Source organism: Octopus bimaculoides, chromosome 3, assembly GCF_046866305.1.
Source record: "Octopus bimaculoides isolate indiv1 chromosome 3, ASM4686630v1, whole genome shotgun sequence".
Lineage (NCBI taxonomy): Eukaryota > Metazoa > Mollusca > Cephalopoda > Octopoda > Octopodidae > Octopus > Octopus bimaculoides.
In genome coordinates, this window is record NC_142930.1 from 158,371,807 (window position 1) to 158,396,096 (window position 24,290).

Consider the following 24,290-nt stretch of genomic DNA (forward strand, 5'->3'; position numbering starts at 1 on the left):
ATTTCAATCGTTAGCTCAACACCCGAACCACTATATATATATATATATATGTGTGTGTCCAAATATATTTTATTAAATTAAATGTATTTACATTTGCTTGTTTGCGTGACCTATATTTTTATGAGATTATTGAATTGTTGCGAATTAAAAAACGTTAATTTCGTTTCGTTTCCTCTCGCCTTGTAATTATATATCCCCATCAGGTTTTCGATAAACCCCACCCATCACTTATTAGCGGCTCCTTTACGAGTTCGTCTTATCTGAGTCTGACTGACCGTGGCTGTTCTGGGGTTTTTTTTTTATAAAAAAAACTGAACTGCCATTATGCTCGCCTTACAATGCGCATCGAAAGGACTCAGCCAGGTTTGTATTGTTCGATATATTTACATACACTATATACATCCGTGAATAGTCTTTCTTTTCTTCGTCCAAGGTCAATTTATGATGTGGGCGAATCATACATAGATGCAATCATTGTATTGAAGGCTTTACAACGGATATATATATGTGCAATTTTAAAGCTGGAATTATTGTGTATTAGCTAATTCTATCTAAATAACGATTGCTTATATTTTCTGAACAATGTGTAATTTTTTATCTTTAAATCATTCAAATGTTTCTGTGATTTGTTTACAAATCTATGCCCACATTCACCTCTAAACGCTCAGCTCTACCGCTGCACTAATGTTATATACATCCACAGGTGTGTAACACCCTTTGTTTGAATATACATAGTTCAGACTTTCTTATAGAACTCTTATACACACCCTTAGTTGTCTAAATGAATGGTTACTATGAACATAATGTGTTAATTTCTGTTATGGTGGTCTCTGACTGCTAAAACATTTACCTTAAATGACCTCCAGCTAGCTATAAGTTGCATTGTCAAACACAAATAAACCCAGCTTAGCATTGAAAATGATTTTGCTTTGACATTTTTTAAAGCTAAACTAGCTTGTAAATATATATATATATATTGATTTGTTACATATATACTTATAATCTTTACCACTCAGACACACGTATCGATAAATAACAGTAATACCATTACTAATGCCTTGGAGAACAAGAAACGTGGTTTTTCCTAAGGCTCTTCAGTGACACGACTGGAAATCGAAACCAGATAGCGAATTCTGTATGGCAATTACCGTGAAGAGGGTTTCGTTTATTAGTTTGAAAGATCATCTTTAAAAGTGAGCGAAGGATAAAATTTCGTCTCATTCATTTAGAAAATTCGAATGTAATTTTAGTACGTGTTAATCTCAGGGTGCAATACTTGGTGTATTATCTTTTGAATTAATTCAGTCGACCAAGTCAAATTATTACCAGTGTCCAGAAGCAGTCAACATCTATTACAAACCAACTGCCCTGTTAGTTATGATTGGTTTACGATATTGCATTCATTCCTCAAATTTGTACTGTTAGATGTAGTAAGGTGATTTGCACGATGCACATGACTTTCCCAAGGACATTCTCTTATTAATATGATTTAGGATAACAGACAACTCTTCTAGTTTAAAAAGGAAATTAATTAATATTTCCGTAAGGTCAGATAGTGAAGACATGAAATGTGAACATTAACCCTCAAAATGTTTAGTCTTTACAATTTGTAGACTATTTTTTTGGTATTGTATTATATAAACTTAGCATGTAATCTCCAATTGCTTTAACCTGAGAGATTCGTTTTGACTATATTCGTCTATCACTTTTCTTTTCTATGATTAAAAAAAAATTGTAATAGCTACCTGTTGTTGATTGTTTAGTTACACCTATTTACATTGCACAAATAATTATATGATGTGATAGGTTTGCGAACTAATTTCTTCCTCGTAATAATTTTCGCTGATAAAATAACTTTGATTGAGGTTGATTATGTAACCCTCTGAAATTATATTCTATAGCCATTTTGAAATTCAAAGTCTTCTTTCTTTTAATATTTAACTGGTTTTAGTCATTAGACTGTAACCAGTTAAATATCTCGCCATACTATGAGATTGTCTTTAATGTTACAATAAATTATATCGACCTTAGTACTGGGCGTGATTTGAACTCGGAACGTAAAGGGGCATAAATACTACACAGTATTTTGTCTGACACTTTCTATCCGATATAATCTTAATTCAACGTGTTTGACCCTGATGATATTATTTCCGTACTTGGTTACTTTTTTCTAACTTCCGATTGTGACCATGCTGGGGCACTTACCATGAAGTTTGCTTTTGCAGCTCTTCTCTGTATTTGGTGCTGCAATGTAGAGTCATCCGGAATGTGCTGTAAAAGAACTGCGGTGTTTTGAATCATAGGATATCGCCCTATGTAGTCCCTAATTGCGAGAGATAGAGTGGAATTTTTAGGATTTTGCAGTGGTGACTTGCTCGTGGATTTGTATGTCTCATTTTCACCTTGTGGTGTAGTCATAAAAGTCTCAATCTCTTTATGCTGTGGGGACTGTTTCTAATCCCATAGGCATTTTGAAGGGATTATTTGGATACCCGAGAACAAGCGCCTTGTACAGAACTAGCATAATTTTTTTCCTTGTAAATATTCTTAAAATCCATCCTAAGCTTGAAACTATAATTCTGTACTAAAATACCAACATCATCATTTAACGTTCGTTTTCCATGCTGGCATGGGTTGGACGATTTGATAGTAGCTAGTAAGGCCAGGGGCCCACACCCAGCTTTAATGACTGTTTTGGCATGGTTTCTTTAGCAGGATGCCCTTCCTAATGCCAATAACTTTACATAGCATACTGGGTGCTTTTTATGTGGCACCAGTGCTTTTAACGTGGTACCAGTACCAGTGATTTTAACGTGGTACCAGTACTGGTGCTTTTTATATGGCACCAACATCATCATCATCATCGTTTAACGTCCGCTTTCCATGCTAGCATGGGTTGGACGATTTGACTGAGGACTGGTGAAACCGGATGGCAACACCAGGCTCCAGTCTGATTTGGCAGAGTTTCTACAGCTGGATGCCCTTCCTAACGCCAACCACTCAGAGAGTGTAGTGGGTGCTTTTACGTGTCACCCGCACGAAAACGGCCACGCTCGAAATGGTGTCTTTTATGTGCCACCCGCACAAGCCAGTCCAGGGGCACTGGCAACGATCTCGCTCGAAAATCCTACAGGAGCCAGTCAGGCGGTACTGGCAACGGCCACGCTCAAAATGGTGCATCTCATGTGCCACCCGCACAAGAACCAGTCCAGGGGCACTGGCAACGATCTTACTTGGCTTGCCGGGTCTTCTCACGCACAGCCCATTTCCAAAGGTCTCGGTCCGTAGTCATCGCCTCGGTGAGGCCCAATGTACGAAGGTCTTGCCTCACCACCTCAGCCCAGGTCTTCCTGGGCCTACCTCTTCCACGGGTTCCCTCAACTGTTAGGGTGTGGCACTTTTTCACGCAGCTATCCTCCTCCATTCTCACCACATGTCCATACCAGCGCAATCGTCTCTCTTGCACGCCACAACTGATGCTTCTAATGTTCAGCTTTTCTCTCAAGATACTTACACTCTGACGGGTATTCACATTGACATTACACATCCAACGGAGCATACTGGCTTCATTCCTTGCGAGCTTACGTATGTCCTCAGCAGTTACAGCCCATGTTTCACTGCCATGTAGCATGGTTGTTCGTACGCATGCGTCATACAGTCTGCCTTTTACTCTGAGTGAGAGTCCCTTTGTCGCCAGCAGGGGTAAGAGCTCTCTAAACTTTGCCCAGGCTATTCTTATTCTAGCAGCTACACTTTCAGCGCACCCACCCCCACTACTAACTTGGTCGCCCAGATAGCGGAAGCTATCGACTACCTCTAGTTTTTCACCCTGGAATGAGATAGAAGTTGTTTCCTGTTTGTTTGCAGTCTTTATTGCACCTGAACATCTGCCACAAACAAAAACTAACTTGCTAGTTAACCTGCCTTTGATGTTGCTGCACCTCTTATGTGTCCATAGCTTGCACCGGGTACAACATGAGAAAATAAAAACACTAAAAACCATGAAGTTATATCATGATGACTACTTTTCTTTGCTAGTACAGGTTGCATGAGGCTTCTTGAAGCAGTGGTCTATGTTTGGATGCCCTTTGAGTTTGAATTAATATTAAAATAACTTAGAAAAGTTATTTGATGATGCAGGTTTGTATTCTGGATCAGATGGGATGGTAACTGAATTGACAAACATGCTTCATCATATTGATGGAGATGAGTTGGTTGGAAAGGTTGGTTGTGAATTGTATCCTTAACAAGTGGATTAGAACAGGGATTTTATTGTAATGGAATCAATTCTAAACCCTTAAATATTTTAACCATGCAGTGGCCAGTGGTATAGTAGATTTTCTCCAAGCTTGTCCAATCAGAATGAAGTTCCTTTTTTTTGTTTCCTTTTTTAATGTAAATGCTATTAGCTAAGAAGGCCTGTGCATTTGTTGTAAACTGATTACTAGTTTTTCTGAAAAATGAACTTCAATGGCATATTTGACAGGCCACACTTCTGAATCACAAAAATAAGACTAGGGAACCAGCCTTACGTTTGAAGGTCTTTGCAAAAGACCTACATTGTTCCAGAGTTAAAACCACAATATAATGCACCCAGTACACTCTTCAAAATGGTTGCTGCTAGGAAGAGCATCTAGCCATAGAAACCTGATTAAAAGGGGAAAAAAACACTTGTCTATGTGGGCAGTAATTCCCTATAAGAATTGACTTGGACCATGATAAATTGTCCAACTCATGCCTGCATGGAAAATGGATGTAAAACTCATGATGATATATGCATTCAGGCACAGTGAAACTCATTAGCATATACTTACATTTGACCACACAGAAGCTGACAAAGTAGAGAGTAAGAAAAAATTAAGGACGTAAGATAGTAGTTATAGCTTTGCAGATGGGTGCAATTGCTGCCACTTAAATATATGCATATGCACATGCCCACGAATATATACATGTATTGATATGTGCGTACCTAAATATTCATACACATGGACACAATAAAGTATAGACCTAGAGTTGACAAGTGAGGAGATGACTTTTGAAAGGTGGAAGGAGAAAGTGAAATACCACACAGGAAGACTGGTTTGGAAGTCAAAAGAATTGCATTGGTGTTGTTTGTCTTGGGCATAACACATTATCAGCAGTGAGGTTTGAAGTTAAAGCTGTGGCTCCTACTTAGCCATTGTGCTATGGAAACTAATGTAAAGTGACGATAATTTTACACCATCCAACCCCTGCCAGCATGGACAACAGACATTAAGTGATGATGATGATGATATATATATGTATGTATATTGGGTTGTCCCATAAATAATGTTTTTTTTTTATACTTCTTTTATTTTTTAAAATTAAGATCAAGTTCTTTTGCCTCCTGGTCCACCAGTCCACAGTCAAATCGTCCAATCCATGCTAGCATGGAAAGCGGACGTTAAATGATGATGATGATACACTCTTTCATTTTCTACAATGTTCTTCCATCTATCTGGTAGACTTGCAAGGTCCCTCTTCCAAAATTCACATGTCTGTGGTGAAAAATACTCCTCCGGTACTGTTCTGACCTCGTCTATAGAATTCCTATTTTTTCCATCCAAAAAATTTTGAAGGCTGCGGAATAAATGATAATGAGATGGGGTAATGTCTGGCGAATATGGTGGGTAGAGCATCATTTCTCATTCAAACTGCTCCAGCCTTTGGAATGTCATCCTCGCTGAGCATATGTGGCTGAGCATTATCCTGATAGAAGAACGCCTTTCATTTTGAAACCGTAAATGGTCATTTTTCTTCTAGCGCCCACTTAAACTGCTCAAGCTGCTCGCAGTAGATCTCCTTTGTTATCATTTCATTTGGGTTTAAAAGTTCAAAGTGGACTAAACCTTCCATATCCCACCAAACCGATAACAACATCTTATGTAGATGAAGACCTTCTTTAGCTTGGGATGCCATTGTTTCTCCGTACCCCACCTACTGTTTTTGGTGCTTGACATTTTTATAGAGAACCCATTTCTCATCTCATCACCAGTCACTATTCGGTCCAAAAAATGTACATTCGTGAGACATGACAACAAAGAAGAGCACACATTTACTCTCTGCACACAAGTGTCAATGAATGGTTGAATGACCAAATCCAAGCTTCTCTGCTAAGTTCCTCAACAGTTACAATGGGATTTTGTTCCACCAGGGTTTGCAGGACATCCTTGTCAAGCTCTACAGATCTTCCAGGATGAAGCTCGTCTTTTAGGCTGTAGTTTCCGGCTCAAAATTTCTGGAACCACTGTTGACACTGGCTTACTCTTATTGTCCAATCCCCTTATATTGCAGTGATATTCCTCACACTTTCCGTTTTGTTGTTGCCTTTATTGAACTCATAAAACAAAATTTGCCGAATATGCTCCTTTGTCATTTCCATTAGAGCTTTGAAAAAATCACTTAAAATCGAACTTCACTCTTCAAAACTTGCACTAAGAATAAGATGGTAAAATTACTACCTGCTTTTATAGCCAGTTGATGCAGGTAGTTTATCCTACCCCCACTCCAACTTTTAGTTCATGTAATTGAAAAACTGCATTATTTATGGGATGACCTTATATGTGTATGTGTGTGTGTGTGTGTATATATATATATATATATGTATTATGTGTGTATGTTTGTCTGACATTATTTGATTCTTATAAATGAATGTCATTCATTTTCAATGTTCTGTGAAAGCATGTCTGGCCAGAAGGAAATATTACCTTGTTTGGAAACAGGCAGGGGTTGGCATCTGGAAGGGCGTCCAAATGTAGAAAAATCTGCTTCAGTAAACTCCATCTGGCTCATAGCAAGCATGGAAAAGTAGACATTAAGATGATGATGATGATGATAATAAAACTGTCATACTATTTCAAGAGGATGACCGGGCAGTCCTAAAAATTATACTTCTCAGCAGAAAGGGGTATAGTGGTTAGTGAAGTGAAATAAGAACTGATAAAATAAAATGGGTCAAGGTTTTGTCTTGTTGAGTGTTTACTTTTTATTCTACCAGTGATTGCCATATTATGTGCTTGTGTTTATATTGTGTTTTTCTTTGTTCTTTTTAGTTCCAAGGAATTCTTGGAGTTGCCCTGCGTTTTTCATCTACTCTGGCTGACCAGGCGACATTCGACCTCCAGGTTAGTTAACTATATATATGTATGTATTCTTTTACTTGTTTCAGTCTTTTGACTGTAGCCATGCTGGAGCACCGCCTTTTAGTCGAGCAAATCGACCCCAGGACTTATTCTTTGGAAGCCTAGTACTTATTCTATCGGTCTCTGTTGCTGAACCGCTAAGTTACGGGGACGTAAACACACCTGTATCGGTTGTCAAGTGATGTTGGGGGGACAAACACAGACACATACATACATATATATATATGCATATATACAACGGGCTTCTTTCAGTTTCCGTTTACCAAATCCACCCACAAGGCTTTGGTCGGCCCAAGGCTATAGTAGAAGACACTTGCCCAAGATGCCATGCAGTGGGACTGAACCCGGAACCATGTTGTTGGTAAGCAAGCTACTTACCACACAGTCACTCCTACACCTATATATATATATATATATATATATATATATCATCATCATCATCATCATCATCGTTTAACGTCCGCTTTCCATGCTAGCATGGGTTGGACGATTTGACTGAGGACTGGTGAAACCGGATGGCAACACCAGGCTCCAGTCTGATTTGGCAGAGTTTCTACAGCTGGATGCCCTTCCTAAGGCCAACCACTCAGAGAGTGTAGTGGGTGCTTTTACGTGTCACCCGCACGAAAACGGCCACGCTCGAAATGGTGTCTTTTATGTGCCACCCGCACAAGCCAGTCCAGGGGCGCTGGCAACGATCTCGCTCGAAAATCCTACAGGAGCCACTCAGGCGGTACTGGCAACGGCCACGCTCAAAATGGTGCATCTCATGTGCCACCCGCACAAGAACCAGTCCAGGGGCACTGGCAACGATCTTACTTGGCTTGCCGGGTCTTCTCACGCACAGCACATTTCCAAAGGTCTCGGTCAGTAGTCATCGCCTCGGTGAGGCCCAATGTACGAAGGTCTTGCCTCACCACCTCAGCCCAGGTCTTCCTGGGCCTACCTCTTCCACGGGTTCCGTCAACTGTGAGGGTGTGGCACTTTTTCACGCAGCTATCCTCCTCCATTCTCACCACATGTCCATACCAGCGCAATCGTCTCTCTTGCACGCCACAACTGATGCTTCTAATGTTCAGCTTTTCTCTCAAGATACTTACACTCTGACGGGTATTCACATTGACATTACACATCCAACGGAGCATACTGGCTTCATTCCTTGCGAGCTTACGTATGTCCTCAGCAGTTACAGCCCATGTTTCACTGCCATGTAGCATGGTTGTTCGTACGCATGCGTCATACAGTCTGCCTTTTACTCTGAGTGAGAGTCCCTTTGTCGCCAGCAGGGGTAAGAGCTCTCTAAACTTTGCCCAGGCTATTCTTATTCTAGCAGCTACACTTTCAGCGCACCCACCCCCACTACTAACTTGGTCGCCCAGATAGCGGAAGCTATCGACTACCTCTAGTTTTTCACCCTGGAATGAGATAGAAGTTGTTTCCTGTTTGTTTGCAGTCTTTATTGCACCTGAACATCTGCCACAAACAAAAACTAACTTGCTAGTTAACCTGCCTTTGATGTTGCTGCACCTCTTATGTGTCCATAGCTTGCACCGGGTACATCTTATAGAGTTACTACCTACTCCTTTTCTACATACTGAGCAGGGCCATCTACCTGAAGGGGTTTGTGTTTTATCTACCTTCCTACTTATTAGGATTTTGGTTTTTGCTAGGTTGACTTTAAGGCCCTTCGATTCTAGTCCTTGCTTCCACACCTGAAACTTCTCCTCTAGTTCTGATAGTGACTCCGCAATTAGAGCAAGGTCATCAGCATAGAGGAGCTCCCAGGGGCAACCTGTCTTGAACTCCTCTGTGATTGCCTGGAGGACTATGATAAATAAGAGGGGGCTGAGGACGGAACCTTGGTGGACCCCTACCTCTACCCGGAATTCATTGCTGTACTCATTTCCAACCCTCACCTTACTGGCAGCATCTCTGTACATGGCTCGCACAGCTCTCACTAACCATTCTTCTATCCCAAGTTTCCTCATTGACCACCAGATAAGGGATCGGGGGACCCTGTCAAAGGCTTTCTCCATGTCAACGAAAGCCAGGTACAGAGGTTTATCCTTAGCTAGGTATTTCTCCTGCAACTGTCTCACTAGAAATAAGGCATCAGTAGTGCTTTTACCTGGCACGAACCCAAACTGCATCTCATCTAAATTGATTCGCTCCCTAATTAGTTGGGCTATGACCCTCTCTGTAACTTTCATAACCTGATCTAACAGCTTGATGCCTCTGTAATTATTTGTATCTAAAGCGTCACCTTTACCTTTGTAGCAGTTGACTATGATGCTGCTACACCAGTCATTGGGTATGACTCCTTTGTGTATCACCTGGTTCGTAATACGGGTGACTAGGCTATAGCCAACACTGCCAGATATTTTGAGCATCTCTGCAGTGATTCCTGATGGGCCGGGGGCTTTCCCGGTCTTCATACTCTTAATTGCTTTATCTACCCTGGTACTATCAACTCGGATAGCTGGTCCCTCTATTGGGTCGACATACGGCAGGCTCTCTTTCTCCCATTCATTCTCTTTATTAAGCAATCTATCGTAGTGGCATCTCCAGACCTCTTTCTTTGCATCCTCATTTAATGCAAGCGTACCATCATCCATGCGAACACATTTCTCTCCTACAACATCACTATTCTCTCTCCTACACTGTCTTGCAACACGAAATACCTCGAGTCTTTGGTCCTCACGGCGCAGAACATTGGCAAATCTTTCCTTATCTGCTTCCCCTCTGGCTAAATAAACCTGTCGCCTAGCCTCCCTTCTGGCACATTGGTACAATTCCCTGCTACCACCGTTCTTCCAGTCCTTCCAAGCCTGTTTCTTTTGTCTAATAGCCCTGTCTACCTCCTTGTTCCACCACCATGTTACTCTGGGTCGGGAGGGGACCTTACACCACCCACAAATCTGGTCGGTGGCTTTCAACAGGTTGTCCCGCAGAAATCTCCAATTGTCTTCCACGTTGTATGATGCTATATCCCCTTCTATTTCGTTAAATGCTTCAAGTAACTTGTCTCTAAGTCTCTGTCCGTTTGCAGGGTCTTTAAGCTTCCACACCCTTCTCCTCCAAGCCTGTCTAATTCTGGGCACCCATTTTGCCTTGATCCCAAAGTCGCTAACTACTAATCTATGTTGTGGGGTACATTCTTCGCCAGGGTAGGTTTTGGCATTTATAAGCCGCCCTCTTTCCCTATTTTTGGCGAGGATGTAGTCGATTTGGCTAGAGTGTCTGCCGGAGCGGTAGGTGACTAGGTAACTGGCAGGTTTCCTGAAGTTGGTATTGCAGACCATAAGATCGGTTGCATCACAGAACTCCAGCAGTCTGGTTCCCTCCTCGTTGCGGGAACCGAAGCCATAGCCTCCATGTATGCCATGGAAGCCTCCAGCACGACGTCCGACATGACCGTTGAAGTCTCCAGCCACAAAGAGAAGGTCCCTGTCACTCGTCGACGAGGTAGTTTGCAAGAGGGTGTCATAGAATTGGTCTTTCAGACCATCTGGTAGCCCCGGTTGAGGTGCATAGGCTGAGATGACAGTAGCTAATCTATGATGAAGCACTAGTCTGATCTTAAGTACTCTGTCACTTACTCTAACGACCTCGATTACCTTATCCACCCATTTCTCTGCTAGAAGTATTCCTACGCCCCCGACCCCGTCAGTGTTCCCTGCCCAGAAAATCTTGTACCTGTGTTCTTTGCCTGTGAGGAACCTCGCAGAACCTCCTCTCCATCTTACTTCCTGGATGCAGCACATATCTACGCGTCTCCGTTCAAGCATCTCAACAATTTCACCAGATCTACCTTTCAGCGTGCCGACGTTGAGAGTGCCAATCCTAACAGTATGGGTGTTGGGGGTGTGGGCCTGTAGCCTGGGAAGGGGAAAAGCAGTGTCCTGTACCTGAAAAGAAAACTTGCAATTGGAAGAATTCATAAGCAAAACAGTACCTACAACCTGCAAACATTTCTCAAACTTAATGCGCTACCCAAAGGTAGGGGAGAGGATGGCCAAGGCCACTAGATGGGTTCCGGGAGACAGCCGAGGATGACAGGATGACAGAGGAATGAACTTCCGGTGGAGGGGGTGGGAGGGCGGGTTACCGTCAGCGAGTAGATAGGGCTCTTAATTGTAGATTTTAAATATTTGAGAGACAACAATGCATAAATTTTTAAAAGAGCAATGAATTCTAGGTGAATAGAATATAACATAGCATGAATTTAGGAAGCTTAGAAAATGAATAAGTATGAATTTAAGACAACAACTGAATTCAATTGAATTTCATGGAGAGAAACAAGATAAATAATAGAGGGCAAACTAAAGCGCGAAGGTATGAGATGTTTGAGGCCGTAAATAAATAAAAATCTCTATCTTATCTGCATCTTGGAGACTTCGTCGTAGTATGTCAGCGGAGAGAAGGGATTGAGATAATTTAGAATGGATTTCTCATTTATATATAGCCAGAACCTGAAGACCTTAAGGAAAAACTATGAGAGAGAGAGAGAGGATGGAGGGGTAGACAGAGGCATGGCGAGAGAAAAGATCATCATCATCATCATCATATATATATATATATATAAAGAGAGAGAGAGAGAGAGGGGGGACCAGTCAAGCAGCACATCACGCTGTAATTCTTGGGCTGAGAAATCAACACTTAAAAGCCATAATTTTAAGGAGCGATAAGAATTTTTGAATAAAGGAAAATGGGTAGGGGTGGGTAGGTACCGCCAGCGAGTAGATAGGGCTCTTAATTGTAGATTTTAAATATTTGAGAGACAACAATGCATAAATCGTAATTTTTAAAAGAGCAATGAATTCTAGGTGAATAGAATATATATATATATATATATATATATATATATAAGGGAGAAAGAGAGAGAGAAACTGATTGACAAATGAGAGGATCAACAATGTTCAGAGTTTTGCTTACCATTTTTCAAGGTGGTTTTGTGTGTGCGCACACACACACACACCTTTTCCCTTTTTGCTTAGTAATAACCTCTCCATCTCTACTATTGTGTGTATATATGCGTACATACATATATATTTATATTATATATATGAGCAAGTGAAGCAAGTAGGTAATACAAATGAGGTAGGAGTGCAGTCTGCTTCCATCTTAATAGACTGACAGCATATTACAATATCTACAGGAAGAATCAAACTCATGCTCAAACGGTTAACCTTGCACTTATTGTGATCTATAGAAAAAAATTTGAAACAATAAACAGGACCAGTCTGTAATTTAAACTCTTTTTTTCCCCTTTCTGTGAGGTTAGTGAAATGTGTATATTATATCATTGCAGTAAACGTCAGTAAATGCTAAATCACCATTGAAAATTTGCTGATATAATTTGGCAAATACCAAGAAAAGTTTAGTTTGCTTTACAACTACCTGCTTTCAGGTTGTGCAGTCACTTGGGCATGCATCCTCTACCATTAACTTTGATTATGTCTTATGTGTGGAATTTGGTAGACATAAACTGTTTGAAAGCACATAATATACTGTGTCTGACAGCATAAAAATTGCATTGTCAGACTGGAGCCTGGTGTTGCCATCCGGTTTCACCAGTCCTCAGTCAAATCGTCCAACCCATGCCAGCATGGAAAGCGGACGTTAAACGACGATGATGATGATGATGATATTAGATACACTCCAATATCAGCAGCACATATTCACGAAAATGAACATTGTCATTCGTTTAATGTCCACTTTCCATGCTGGCATGGGTTGGACGATTTGACTGAGGACTGGCAAGCCAGAAAGCTGCACCAGGCTCCAATCTGATCTGGCAGAGTTTCTACAGCTAGATACCCTTCCTAACGCCAACCACTCCGAGAGTGTAGTGGGTGCCTTTACGTGCCACCGGCATGAGGGCCAGTCACACGGTACTGGCAACGGCCTCGCTCAAAAAGGTGTTTTTTACGTGCTACCTGCACGGGGGCCAATCCAGTGGCACTGGCAACGACCTTGCTCGAATTCAGGAACAAAATTAGCTTATGGAAGGCCCAACTTGGCATATAGGACCTGGGGGGATTTTTTGGAGGTATTGTTTTGAGGGAAAAGTATGTCTTGTATGCCATTAAATATGGTATATGTTTCTATTTATATTGGTAAAAGATATAAACTCCATTAAGAAGACTAATACTTTTTGTATGAGAATTCTTTATGATATTTGTTCTGCCTCAGTCATGGGGATGTCTCCTTGTCGTTTTTACCATCATAAATACTGCAAATCAGTTAAAATTTGCTCATTAGAAACCTGCAGCCAATTGTGCTGTTGTTTACATAATGCAATATAAAATACCATCGCAAATAAGCATGAATAATCCTATAGTGTACAGTGTTTGTAAGAGTTGACTCTCTGCACATCACATCTAATTTATGATTTTTTTACATTTTCTCCTCATTTATTGATGTTTAAAAATTCAGATATTTGCATGATTAGAATGATATTTCCTAATGCCAACTCTCCAAATATGAAGCTCATAAGCATTCTATTTTACTTAAGCACAGTAGTGTTTGGAATTGCTGGTCATTGGTCTTATATTTCTTTTCTAAAAAAGAATCTACCTATAAAATGAATTTTACTATATGAACACTGTCAAGAAATGCATATTTCTTTTTACAGCCATTCAAACTCCACAAACTCGAATCCGGACCGTCAACAACAGCCACTCTCACTCGAGATGATGCCCTCACTTACTATAAACAAATGCAGGTTATCCGACGAATGGAGACAGCTGCTGGCAACCTCTACAAGTCTAAAATTATTCGTGGATTCTGTCATTTGTACTCTGGACAGGTAACCATCATGTTGTGTATTGTCAAACATTCAAATAACACTAAAGGTTAATAAGTGATACAGTGGCGTTTATCTGCAATACTTATTTTGGCTGTTACTTTCTGATGCTTTTTTTTTGTGTTATATTAACTTTGTTGTTAATAATTATGTAATGCCTCCACGGGGTATATAAATGAATTAATTCTATGTAAGAGGAAGTGAAAGAAGAGGAAACAACTCTTAACCTGTTATATAAAAAGTAGAATGGAAATGACTGGTGAGGTGGAAAGAAGAGAAGTGGCAGTATACAGGAAGCATGTAGGAGTAAACTCCATTTAATGTGTAATATGCATTAGGTTGATTTGTTGAAAATGTAGTGGTGTGAGTGGAGGCGCAATGGCCCAGTGGTTAGGGCAGCGGACTTGCGGTCATAGGATCGCGGTTTCGATTCCCAGACCAGGCGTTGTGAGTGTTTATTGAGCGAAAACACCTAAAGCTCCACGAGGCTCCGGCAGGGGATGGTGGCGAACCCTGCTGTACTCTTTCACCACAACTTTCTCTCACTCTTACTTCCTGTTTCTGTTGTGCCTGTAATTCAAAGGGTCAGCCTTATCACACTGTGTCACGCTGAATATCCCCGAGAACTACGTTAAGGGTACACGAGTTTGTGGAGTGCTCAGTCGTTTGTACGTTAATTTCACGTGCAGGCTGTTCCGTTGATCGGATCAACTGGAACCCTCAACATCGTAAGCGACGGAGTGCCAACAACAAGTGGTGTGAAAATGTTAGTAAGATATGTGGAAGCTAGATTTAAGTGTAAGTTGTGTATGGAGGAGCTGCAGATGAAGATAATGTTGAGTTGGATCTTCGTAGTTATGGAGAGAAAATATTTTGTTACTTTGGAGACATGTTAAATGGAGAAGGTGGATCAAACTTGGCAACAGTGGCTAGAGTGAGCTAGCTATGCATGGAAGAAATTTCAGGAACTGAGAAATATTCTAACTAAAGGAATTGTTGTTGAAACTGAAGTATGCTGCATGTGTCAGAAGTGTTGTGATTTATGAATGTAGAGCAGTAGAAACGACTGGAAAGAATAGGGATGGTTATTGCTAAAAGAGAAGATAGCCAACATTAAATTGCAAAGAATTATGGGAATAGAGTTAATGATAGATGTTGGGAAAAGAGATGGCTGAGGAAGGATGAAAGTAGCTGGGTTTGAGGAGTAATGGGAATTAATGTGGAAGGAAGCAAAGAAGAAGACGTGGCTAAAGATGATAGAAGAAGGGCAAGGACATTGGTGTGGAGAGGTGTAGAAGATGGGGCTTAATGGGAAAAGCTATCATGGGGACTGCAAGCCTAACCTTTATTCAATCAGGTAAAATAACCCTAGAATACCCATTGCTGTATTCACTTGCTACTCCACCCTTTTTTTTTTAAACAGGATGACATTGCTGTTTCTCGTTTTTTTCTTTTTTTTTTTTGTGTCTGAAGAAAATAAGTAAATTTTAGGAAAGAAATAAACCCGATTCTCAACTGGGAACTAAACCATGAAATTAGTCATCATTAATGTTGATTATAATCAGCCTTTTGCTGTTGGATGGTTTCATCTTAACCAAAACGTCATTGACATGAAAGATAGTGTGTCTCAAATGTAGAAATACATTTACATATATATTTAGTCATGTTGTGAAATAATTTTTTGAATTACATATATAATATATATATATATATATATATATATATACATACATACGAACTGTAACTCTCAATATTTCAGGAAGCTTGCTGTGTTGGGATGGAAAGTGCTATCGAGAGGGACGACCCAGTTATTACAGCCTATCGAGCTCATGGTTGGACCTATATGAGGGGAGTCTCTTTGGTGGGAGTGCTGTCAGAACTCACAGGTTTGATTCCCTTTTATTTCCTATTTTTAATGATTTAAAAAGTTCTGCCATGAAATTGTTTGTCTGTCATGGAAAGTGTCTCTTTCACTCTCTACTTTTGAAATATCTAGGAGATTAAGCTATGGAACTAATTCTGCAACGATAATGGTTTCAAATTTTGACACAAAGCCAACAATTGTAAGGAACTATGTGGTTGGTAAGCAAGCTACTTACCACACAGCCACTCCTGCGCCTTGCACAACTGACTTCAGATTTTTATGTGGGTAGAGAGAGATGGTCTCTGTCAAGATGCACCTTCTCACCCCTCAAACATATACATATGCATTAAAACAGCACTACATGAAGACAGAGTTTTTAATGGTGCTACTACAACCCACTGAGGTTAATAGACTTGCAACATATTGACACCTTGTTATTTATGTGTGATATTTAAATTTCAACTATGTTTCTTTCTTACTCAGCTTTGTAACTTAAGGGTGTACATTTTAAAAACATGTTATAGCTTTATTAGAGGAGGAGAAAGGACAGCACCTCTGATCTTTGGAGGGGAAGGGATAAACTACTTCTCATGGGTTACAGCTGAATGCAGCAACACATCAAAACATCCAGTTATCCAGAAACTTGGTCCCACTCAAAGATATAAATCTCTTAAGACTCAAGTGTGGACATATTTTGTGACTTGAGTACATTCAAGACTCAAGTGCACACATTTCATAACTTAAGTGCACACATTTCATAACTCAAGTGGATACATTTCATGACACAAATGCATACATTTTGTCTTGAGTGTGCAAAGATTTCATATCTCTAGGTGTGCACATTGATTCAAGTGTACATATTTCAACTCATCAACACACATTTTGTGGCTCAAATATACACATTTTTTTCATGGAGTGTGCGCACATTTGAGGATTGTTGATCTTTCATAATACTGTGGTTGTCTTAATTCTCACTGTGATCTTTTATTGTAATGCAGGACGCAAAACGGGTTGTGCTCAAGGCAAAGGTGGTTCAATGCACATGTACAATCATAATTTCTATGGTGGAAATGGCATTGTAGGAGCTCAGGTAAATATTTTCTTCTTTTATGGTCCCTTGTGTAACTTGGATGATTTTTGTTTAGTTAGAACAGGTTTTGCAGCAGGATGACTTCCCTATTGATTACCACTCAACTGTTTTATGTTTAGTCTGGTAAACTAAAGCAAGATGGCCTATAGTAAAAAAAGAAAACATTTTTTTTAATGGCTAAAGCAGAGGACATTGGGGTAGATCAAGAATGAGGATGGTTGAATAATTTCTACAGTTTCAGTTGATCATATTTGGGAATCCAACAGGAAAGCCTGACCCTTTAGCATTCAGATTATTCTGTGAAATGTGATGCTTATTTATCTGGCGTTGGGAAGGGCATCCAGCTGTAGAAACTTTGCCAGATCAGATTGGAGCCTGGTGCAGCCATCTGGCTCGCCAGTCCTCAGTCAAATCGTCCAACCCATGCTAGCATGGAAAGCGGACGTTAAAGTATTTCTTGTCTTTATGCTTGCAAATTCTTCTTGAGTATAATTGAATATAGTCATACTACATCCTAATCTTTCACAATAAACCTCTGTCACAGTTGGCTGGAAATCAATGTTTACTGATTGATTTTAATGAACAAATATAGATTTCTTGTTAATTCGTTAAAAGTAAAAGGGGTAAATAAAAAATAACATGTATAAATGAAGAGAATTCAAACTTTATTTTTAATTGATTTTACTGGAGGCAAAATTATGGTTTGAAATTATAAGCTCTATTGTTGAATGAGTTAAGAAATCAATACATGAAGCGACATATTTTTTAAACTGGGCTGGCTACTGAGTATTATTTTATTGGAGTTGTAGAATTAAATCTTTTCATTGTAAACAATGTATTGGGATTGCTGGACTTTTAATTTACTGGTGCAATCCATTTGATAGGTTTCCATAGTTTCTGCCAATTCACTTCCACTGAAAACCTTACCTTGTCCTCAGTAAAAGGCATTTGTTCGAGATATCACACTGTGCGATTGAACCCAGGACCTTGTGATTGCAAAACAAACTTCTTAACTATTTGTCTGTGCAAGTCCCAGTTATGCTTTAGTATTTATCTGTCCTCTTGATTTTACTATTTGGTACACAAATGGTAGGATTTTCCTACCATTTGTGGCCTTATTGATTGTACTGCTTAACTACCATCTGTGCCTCTCTGCCTAAATCAGAAATCACCATTATTGCTATTCCATACCATTTCTCTCTCATGTATGCTCTTTTTTTCTTTACCTTCTACACTTTTCTTCCTTGCTCTTGTTTTCTACCATTTAGTCTCTGACCATCATTCCACTCTGTTTCTCTAGGTGCCATTAGGAGCTGGCATTGGTTTTGCCCTGAAGTACCAGAAGAAACCTAATATTGTTGTAGCTCTGTATGGAGATGGTGCTGCCAACCAAGGGCAATTGTTTGAGGCCTATAACCTGGCTAAGTTGTGGAATATTCCTATAATTTTCGTGTGTGAGAACAATGGATACGGAATGGGTACAAGTGTTGATCGAGCAGCTGCCTCAACTGATTACTACACTCGAGGAGATTATGTCCCTGGCATTTGGGTGAGTAAAAATTTGGTAACATTTTGTATATTTATATGCATTCTATTCTTATCTGAAATTTAAAAACAAATTATTGTAATTATGGTTCAGTCAGTGGAACTGAACCCGCAACCATGTTGTTCGTAAGCAAGCTACTTACCACACAGCCACTCCTGCGCAATACAATTTTTTTCAGAAATTTGTGGCTATAATGTTAATTAGTAATATATAAGATATTCAAATGTTAACAAGTGTGCAGAGATGGAGACAACCATTTATGTTTTCATTTGATAGGTGCAGGCATAGATGTACAGTAAGCAGTTTGCTGTCACATTTAACTTCAGTTAAAAAAAAAGACCTAGTCTAAAATGATATGGTGATGCCACTCATAATTATTCATTTAATATTGCCTGTTTTTCTGTTATATTTTTTGTATTCATTTGCATGTGCATGCACACACTGAGGTATACATGCACATAAAAACACATATTCATGTAAATTATATGCATATATAAATATGAATTAAGCTACAATGATTTCATTTGTTACAGGTTGATGGTATGGATGTCTTAGCAGTTAGAGAAGCCACAAGATTTTCCCGACGCTATGCTCTTAAACAAGGTCCTATCCTCTTAGAGTGTGTTACTTACCGTTACCATGGTCACAGTATGAGTGACCCGGGAACAAGGTTGGATTGTGTTTTTTTTTTTCTCTTTCATTTTGTCCTAGTAATAATTTTTTTGCAATTAACATTTTCATTATTTGGAAGAAATTTTGAAAATCACTTGTATAAAAGTGGGTGTTTGTGGTGAGGTGTGTGCGTGTATGTGAGGATATGAATGTAATATGTATTTAGAAACCATAAAAAATAAGGAGAAAGAGGGGGAATATTAGGAGTGGCTGAGGGGACTGAGTGTGAAACAGGATTAAAAACAGAGAAAGTGATAATGGAACATGCTGCAATGAATGGAGAGAGAGAGAGAGAGAGAGATGTTATTACAGATAGAGACAGACAAACAGAAGTAGAAAGGCTTTACTTCCACACACGCTAGCTTAATTTTATTCGTCCTTAGTCGAAAGACACCAGTTGTTATGTCCTGTTATTATTTTTATTGTATTTGTGTAACATTGTTCATTTTTTTCTGTCCTTGTTTTTGTATACATTCGCTGCTTTCTTCTAAGGAATCTGATGCTCTTAGCTTAGTTTTTCCTTGGGGCTGGCCAGATTGGAGCAATCTCAAGTACTAATATACTACTAATACCAAGGAATAGATAAATGGGCCTTTTGTTGATTTTTACCAATGATATCTCAGTTGTTTGATCAAGTGAACTACTTATGCACTAAATTAAGTATTCTACAGAGGCATTCCATTATCTTAATGTAATTCTTAGATAAAAGCACTATGTAACAATACTGGGTCTTTGAATTACAGCCACAGTTTATCCAATGAGTTGCTACACAGTTTCTGTCTATTTGATTTCACGCACCAAGGCTTAAGTTAAATTCGAGGATATGACAAAAAGAGGCTTTCATAAGGTGTAGCACAGTGGGATTGAGTCCAGAACATCATGGCTGAAAGCAAACATTTTAGCTGTTCATTCTGTATCATGTGATCACCATACACTTGGAGAGAATTATCATAGTTGTTTTATTGAGTCCAGAAGAATTAGAGCCAAATTGTCCACTCTGATGTGATTTTTGATTCTGAATGTAAAGAGTCCTAACTAAATGTTTGCAAGTCATTTAATCTAATATTCATTTATTGCTATTTAAATAATACAAGACTGGCACCCATGCTAACATCGTCTCCTTCATTGGACACGAAACTCAGCTTGCGAAGACCTGTTGGGGCAAGCGAAAGCAAAGTCGGGATGGCACCTGTGCCCAGCGTCGCCTTTCTGGCACTTGTGCCCGTGACATGTGTAAGGATTTTCGAGCGAGATCGTTGCCAGTGCCCCTGGACTGGCTCTTTTGCGGGTGGCACATAAAATACACCATTTTGAGCGTGGCCGTTGCCAGTATTGCCTGACTGGCCTTCGTGCGGGTGGCACGTTAAAGCACCCACTACACTTTGAGTGGCTGGCGTTAGGAAGGGCATCCAGCTGTAGAAACTCTGCCAAATCAGATTGGAGCCTGGTGTAGCGTTCGGGCTCCACCAGTCCTCAGTCAAATCGTCCAACCCATGCTAGCATGGAAGGCAGACGTTAAATGATGATGATGATGATGATATTTTCAGTAATGTCAGTGGAAGATAATAAAATATGGTTCTACTGATGAAATTATTATTATTATACTAAGGTGGTGAGCTGGTGGAATCATTAGAATGCTGGACAAAATGCTTAGTGGCATTTTATCCATTTTTATGTACTGTGTTCAAATTCTATCAAGGCCAGCTTTGCCTTTCATCCTTTTGGGGTTGAAGAAATAGTAGCAGGTTGATCACTAGGATCACTGTAATCAACTAGCACCTTTCACCCCCAAATTTCAGGCCTTGTGCCTATAGTAGAAAGGATTATTATTATATGTGTGGTTAGGAAGCTTATTTCCCAACCATGTGGTCTTGTGGTCAGCTTCACTGTACAATGCCTTCAGTGTCTTCTATTATAGTTCCAGGCCAACAAAAGACTTGAGTGGATTTGGTGTGTTTGTGTGTACTCTTCTCTAATCCTCATATGATGGCCATTGTTCCAAGGAAATGTCTGGCCATGGGAAATATTAGCTGACTTGGAAACAGGTGAGGGTTAGCAAGAGGAAAGGCATTCAGCTGTCAAAAATTCTGCCTCATGTATGTATAGAAAAGTAGATGTTAAATGATGATTATTATTATTTTGTTAACAAATTTTCATGCTGATAACATTTTCTACAACTAAGATGCTATTTTCTGTGTATTATAGTTACCGTACGAGAGAAGAAATTCAAGAAGTAAGAGAAAAAAGGGACCCCATTTCAGCGCTGAAAGAACGTATGTTATCTAATAATCTAGCTGCTGCTGATGAACTTAAGGTAAATTAGAAAATGTCAGTCTGTCTCAAGTAGTGTTTCAATATCAATGTTGATGGCTATTCTCTTACAGCTCAGGCCCTTCAAACATAACAAAGGTTCTAAATTGATGCTATGAGTTTGTAGTTCAAAACATTTTTACACTAAGATATTAATATATATGCTGTAAATTTATTTATACTTTTTTACTCATTTCAGTCATTTGACTGCGGCCATGCTGGAGCACCACCTTTAGTCGAATCAAATCGACCCTAGGCCTTATTCTTTGTAAGCCTAGTACTTATTCTATCGGTCTCTTTTGCCGAACCGCTAAGTAAACGGGGACCTAAACACACCAGCATCGGTTGTCAAGCAATGTTGGGGACACACACACATATATTTATACATATATACGACGGGCTTCTTTCAGTTATGTGAATTTCTTCTGCTTTCATTTTACTATTATTGACATAAAAAATATTAATGTCTACCATTTACTTTAAAATAGAAAAGTTTCTCTAACAGTATTTTAAAAATGGTATAAGAGAAAAACAATTGTCTCTGTAACTCACTGTTGATAGTATAGCATATGTAATATTTAGAAAAACTGTGAGTTGGACAGATAGATTTATTCAAATTAGCTTTAAAACTAAAATTGCATGATATAATCATTATAATGTAACTGGGTGCAATAAACAAATATGTATTTTCTATCTAAATTAAACGTCCTTCTCAAGTGATGCCAAACGTTTTGCTTTTTCATTTTTACTTGAATCTATATCTGCCTGCTCAAGGTAAAAACCACTTCTAGCTACCTCTAATTAACATTTTTCAGTTGCAGTTCAAGATTGAGTTTCAGTGGAGAGCATTCATAGTACACACCTATTACATCAGTTGACACAAACTCCTTATATATTCTATTATAAATGCTTCTGTGTCTCTGTATTCACCCACATAGCCCACCCATCAATTTCAGCCAATTTTAATGTATGGATGATTTTAGTCTAGTATATATATTTATAAATTTGTAAACAAATCCAAAGGCTTTAAATTATGGAGAAGAGCGACACACATGGGTCCTTTTTAATAACTATAATTATATATTATTTACAATAATATATAAGCGTAGGGATGGCTGTGTGGTAAGTAGCTTGCTTACGGACCACGTGGTTCCGGGTTCAGTCCCACTGATTGGCACCTTGGGCAAGTGGCTTCTACTATAGCCTCGGGCCGACCAAAGCCTTGTGAGTGGATTTGGTAGACGGAAACTGAAAGAAGCCCGTCGTATATATGTATGTGTCTGTTTCTTCCCCCAACATCGCTTGACAACCAATGCTGGTGTGTTTACGTCCCCGTAACTTAGCAGTTCGGCAAAACAGACCGATAGAATAAGTACTAGGCTTACAAAGAATAAGTCCTGGGTTCGATTTGCTCGACTATAAAGGCAATACTCCAGCATGGCCACAGTCAAATGACTGAAACAAGTAAAAGAGTAAAAGAGTAATAATATATGCTCCATTTAAAGCAACAAAAATGTAAATAATTGAGTGGGAAAAGATTTTGGATTGCTCAGAATCCATCATCTCTTGGCCTTTTGTTACACATTTTTGGTGGGGGATACTTACTTTCAAGCTAGGCAGGGGAAAAAATGTGAATATTACAAATTTGAACTCCTGATCTGAGGCCAATAGTTTAAAATCTTAATCCTGCTGCTTCTCAATTGTCTTTATGTAAGTTATGATGAAGCTAAGACTCCTTAGTGACTATGTGGTGGAAAACAGTAAAGGCAATTGCTGATTTAGATTTTAAAAACGAATGTAAAGTAAGCTGTCTTTTTAAAATGTATTTTATGAAAAATCTTTATGAAGTGAGATTTATTTTAAAGATATAGCTAAATGAAGAAAAAAAAAGGTGGGATGGAATTTCAATAACATGGGAGATAGTGTTAGAAATGCTCATTGCTTAATAGAATCAAATCTATCAAGCTACTTGTTGTTGCTAATAAACAATACGATACACTATGTTAGAATATGATAGATTTCTACTCTAACAATAACCTTAGCTATTGCCATAACAGAATATATATAGTTTGGTATAAAATTGTTAATATAATAAATTAACCATTTTGTTACCATATTTCTGTTAAAATACTCTGACTTTGCTGTAATTAATTTAGTAAAATAACTCATTATTTAACTGGGGTTTGGAACGTAAGTTAATATGGAATTTTGATGGAAGGTTTGTATTATACAACCAAGGCCAGTCTTAAGTGGGTTGGTATTGAAAGGGTTAAATGTAAAATTTATATATTTCTGATAAACCTGAATCACTCTTACTTTTTTCCCCCCTTTCAGAAAATTGACCTTGAGGTACGAAAAGAAGTTGATGTTGCAGTAACTGCAGCTAAATCCAACCCAGAGCTGCCTATAGAAGAACTATACACACATGTATATAAGAACCCGCCTAGTGGAATGAAAATACGTGGCTGTGATAATTACTCATACCATCCAACAATGTAGAAAATGTAGCTTGTTTTCCACTCCTATTGAGAAAGAAGGAAGGCCACGAATCGAAAATATTGGCCCTTGTCATCAAGAAACACTTGACCTCTAAGATAAGAAGGTGGACTATATAATATTTAAATTTTGAGATTAAACAATTTTCTTGGGGTATATCTGCAATTGTTTTTATCCAATTCTTTTAGTTGGATTTTTTACTTTTCTAGAATTTTTAAAAAAGAGCTTACTTCTGTCTTTTCTACACAAGCAATCATGAAAAAAAATGAATATTTATTGCAGATATTTTGTACAGCTGGATTCCCTTCGATTACAAAGAAAGAATTAGAACTGATTTTATA

General features: G+C 39.0%; 1 protein-coding gene across 1 annotated transcript; it reads left to right on the plus strand.

The window, feature by feature from the left end:
* The first annotated feature begins 226 nt into the window (after window positions 1-226).
* Window positions 227-24,114, plus strand: LOC106877487 (pyruvate dehydrogenase E1 component subunit alpha, mitochondrial). The gene is made up of 9 exons (XM_014926401.3): window positions 227-363; window positions 7,074-7,145; window positions 13,801-13,974; window positions 15,731-15,857; window positions 16,834-16,925; window positions 18,226-18,474; window positions 19,005-19,141; window positions 21,349-21,457; window positions 23,788-24,114. The coding sequence occupies exons 1-9, from the start codon at window positions 325-327 to the stop codon at window positions 23,950-23,952; spliced, it is 1,164 nt and encodes a 387-aa protein (XP_014781887.1). The 5' UTR covers window positions 227-324; the 3' UTR covers window positions 23,953-24,114.
* Window positions 24,115-24,290: the final 176 nt, after the last annotated feature.

What these genes read in the sequence shown, in the direction of transcription:
- LOC106877487 (XM_014926401.3), top strand. Translation starts at nt 325, where the DNA reads ATGCTCGCCTTACAATGCGCATCGAAAGGACTCAGCCAG. An exon ending in GTCATTTGTACTCTGGACAG is followed by an intron (nt 13,975 to 15,730) that starts GTAACCATCATG and finishes TCAATATTTCAG; the next exon opens with GAAGCTTGCTGTGTTGGGAT. An exon ending in ATTATGTCCCTGGCATTTGG is followed by an intron (nt 18,475 to 19,004) that starts GTGAGTAAAAAT and finishes CATTTGTTACAG; the next exon opens with GTTGATGGTATGGATGTCTT.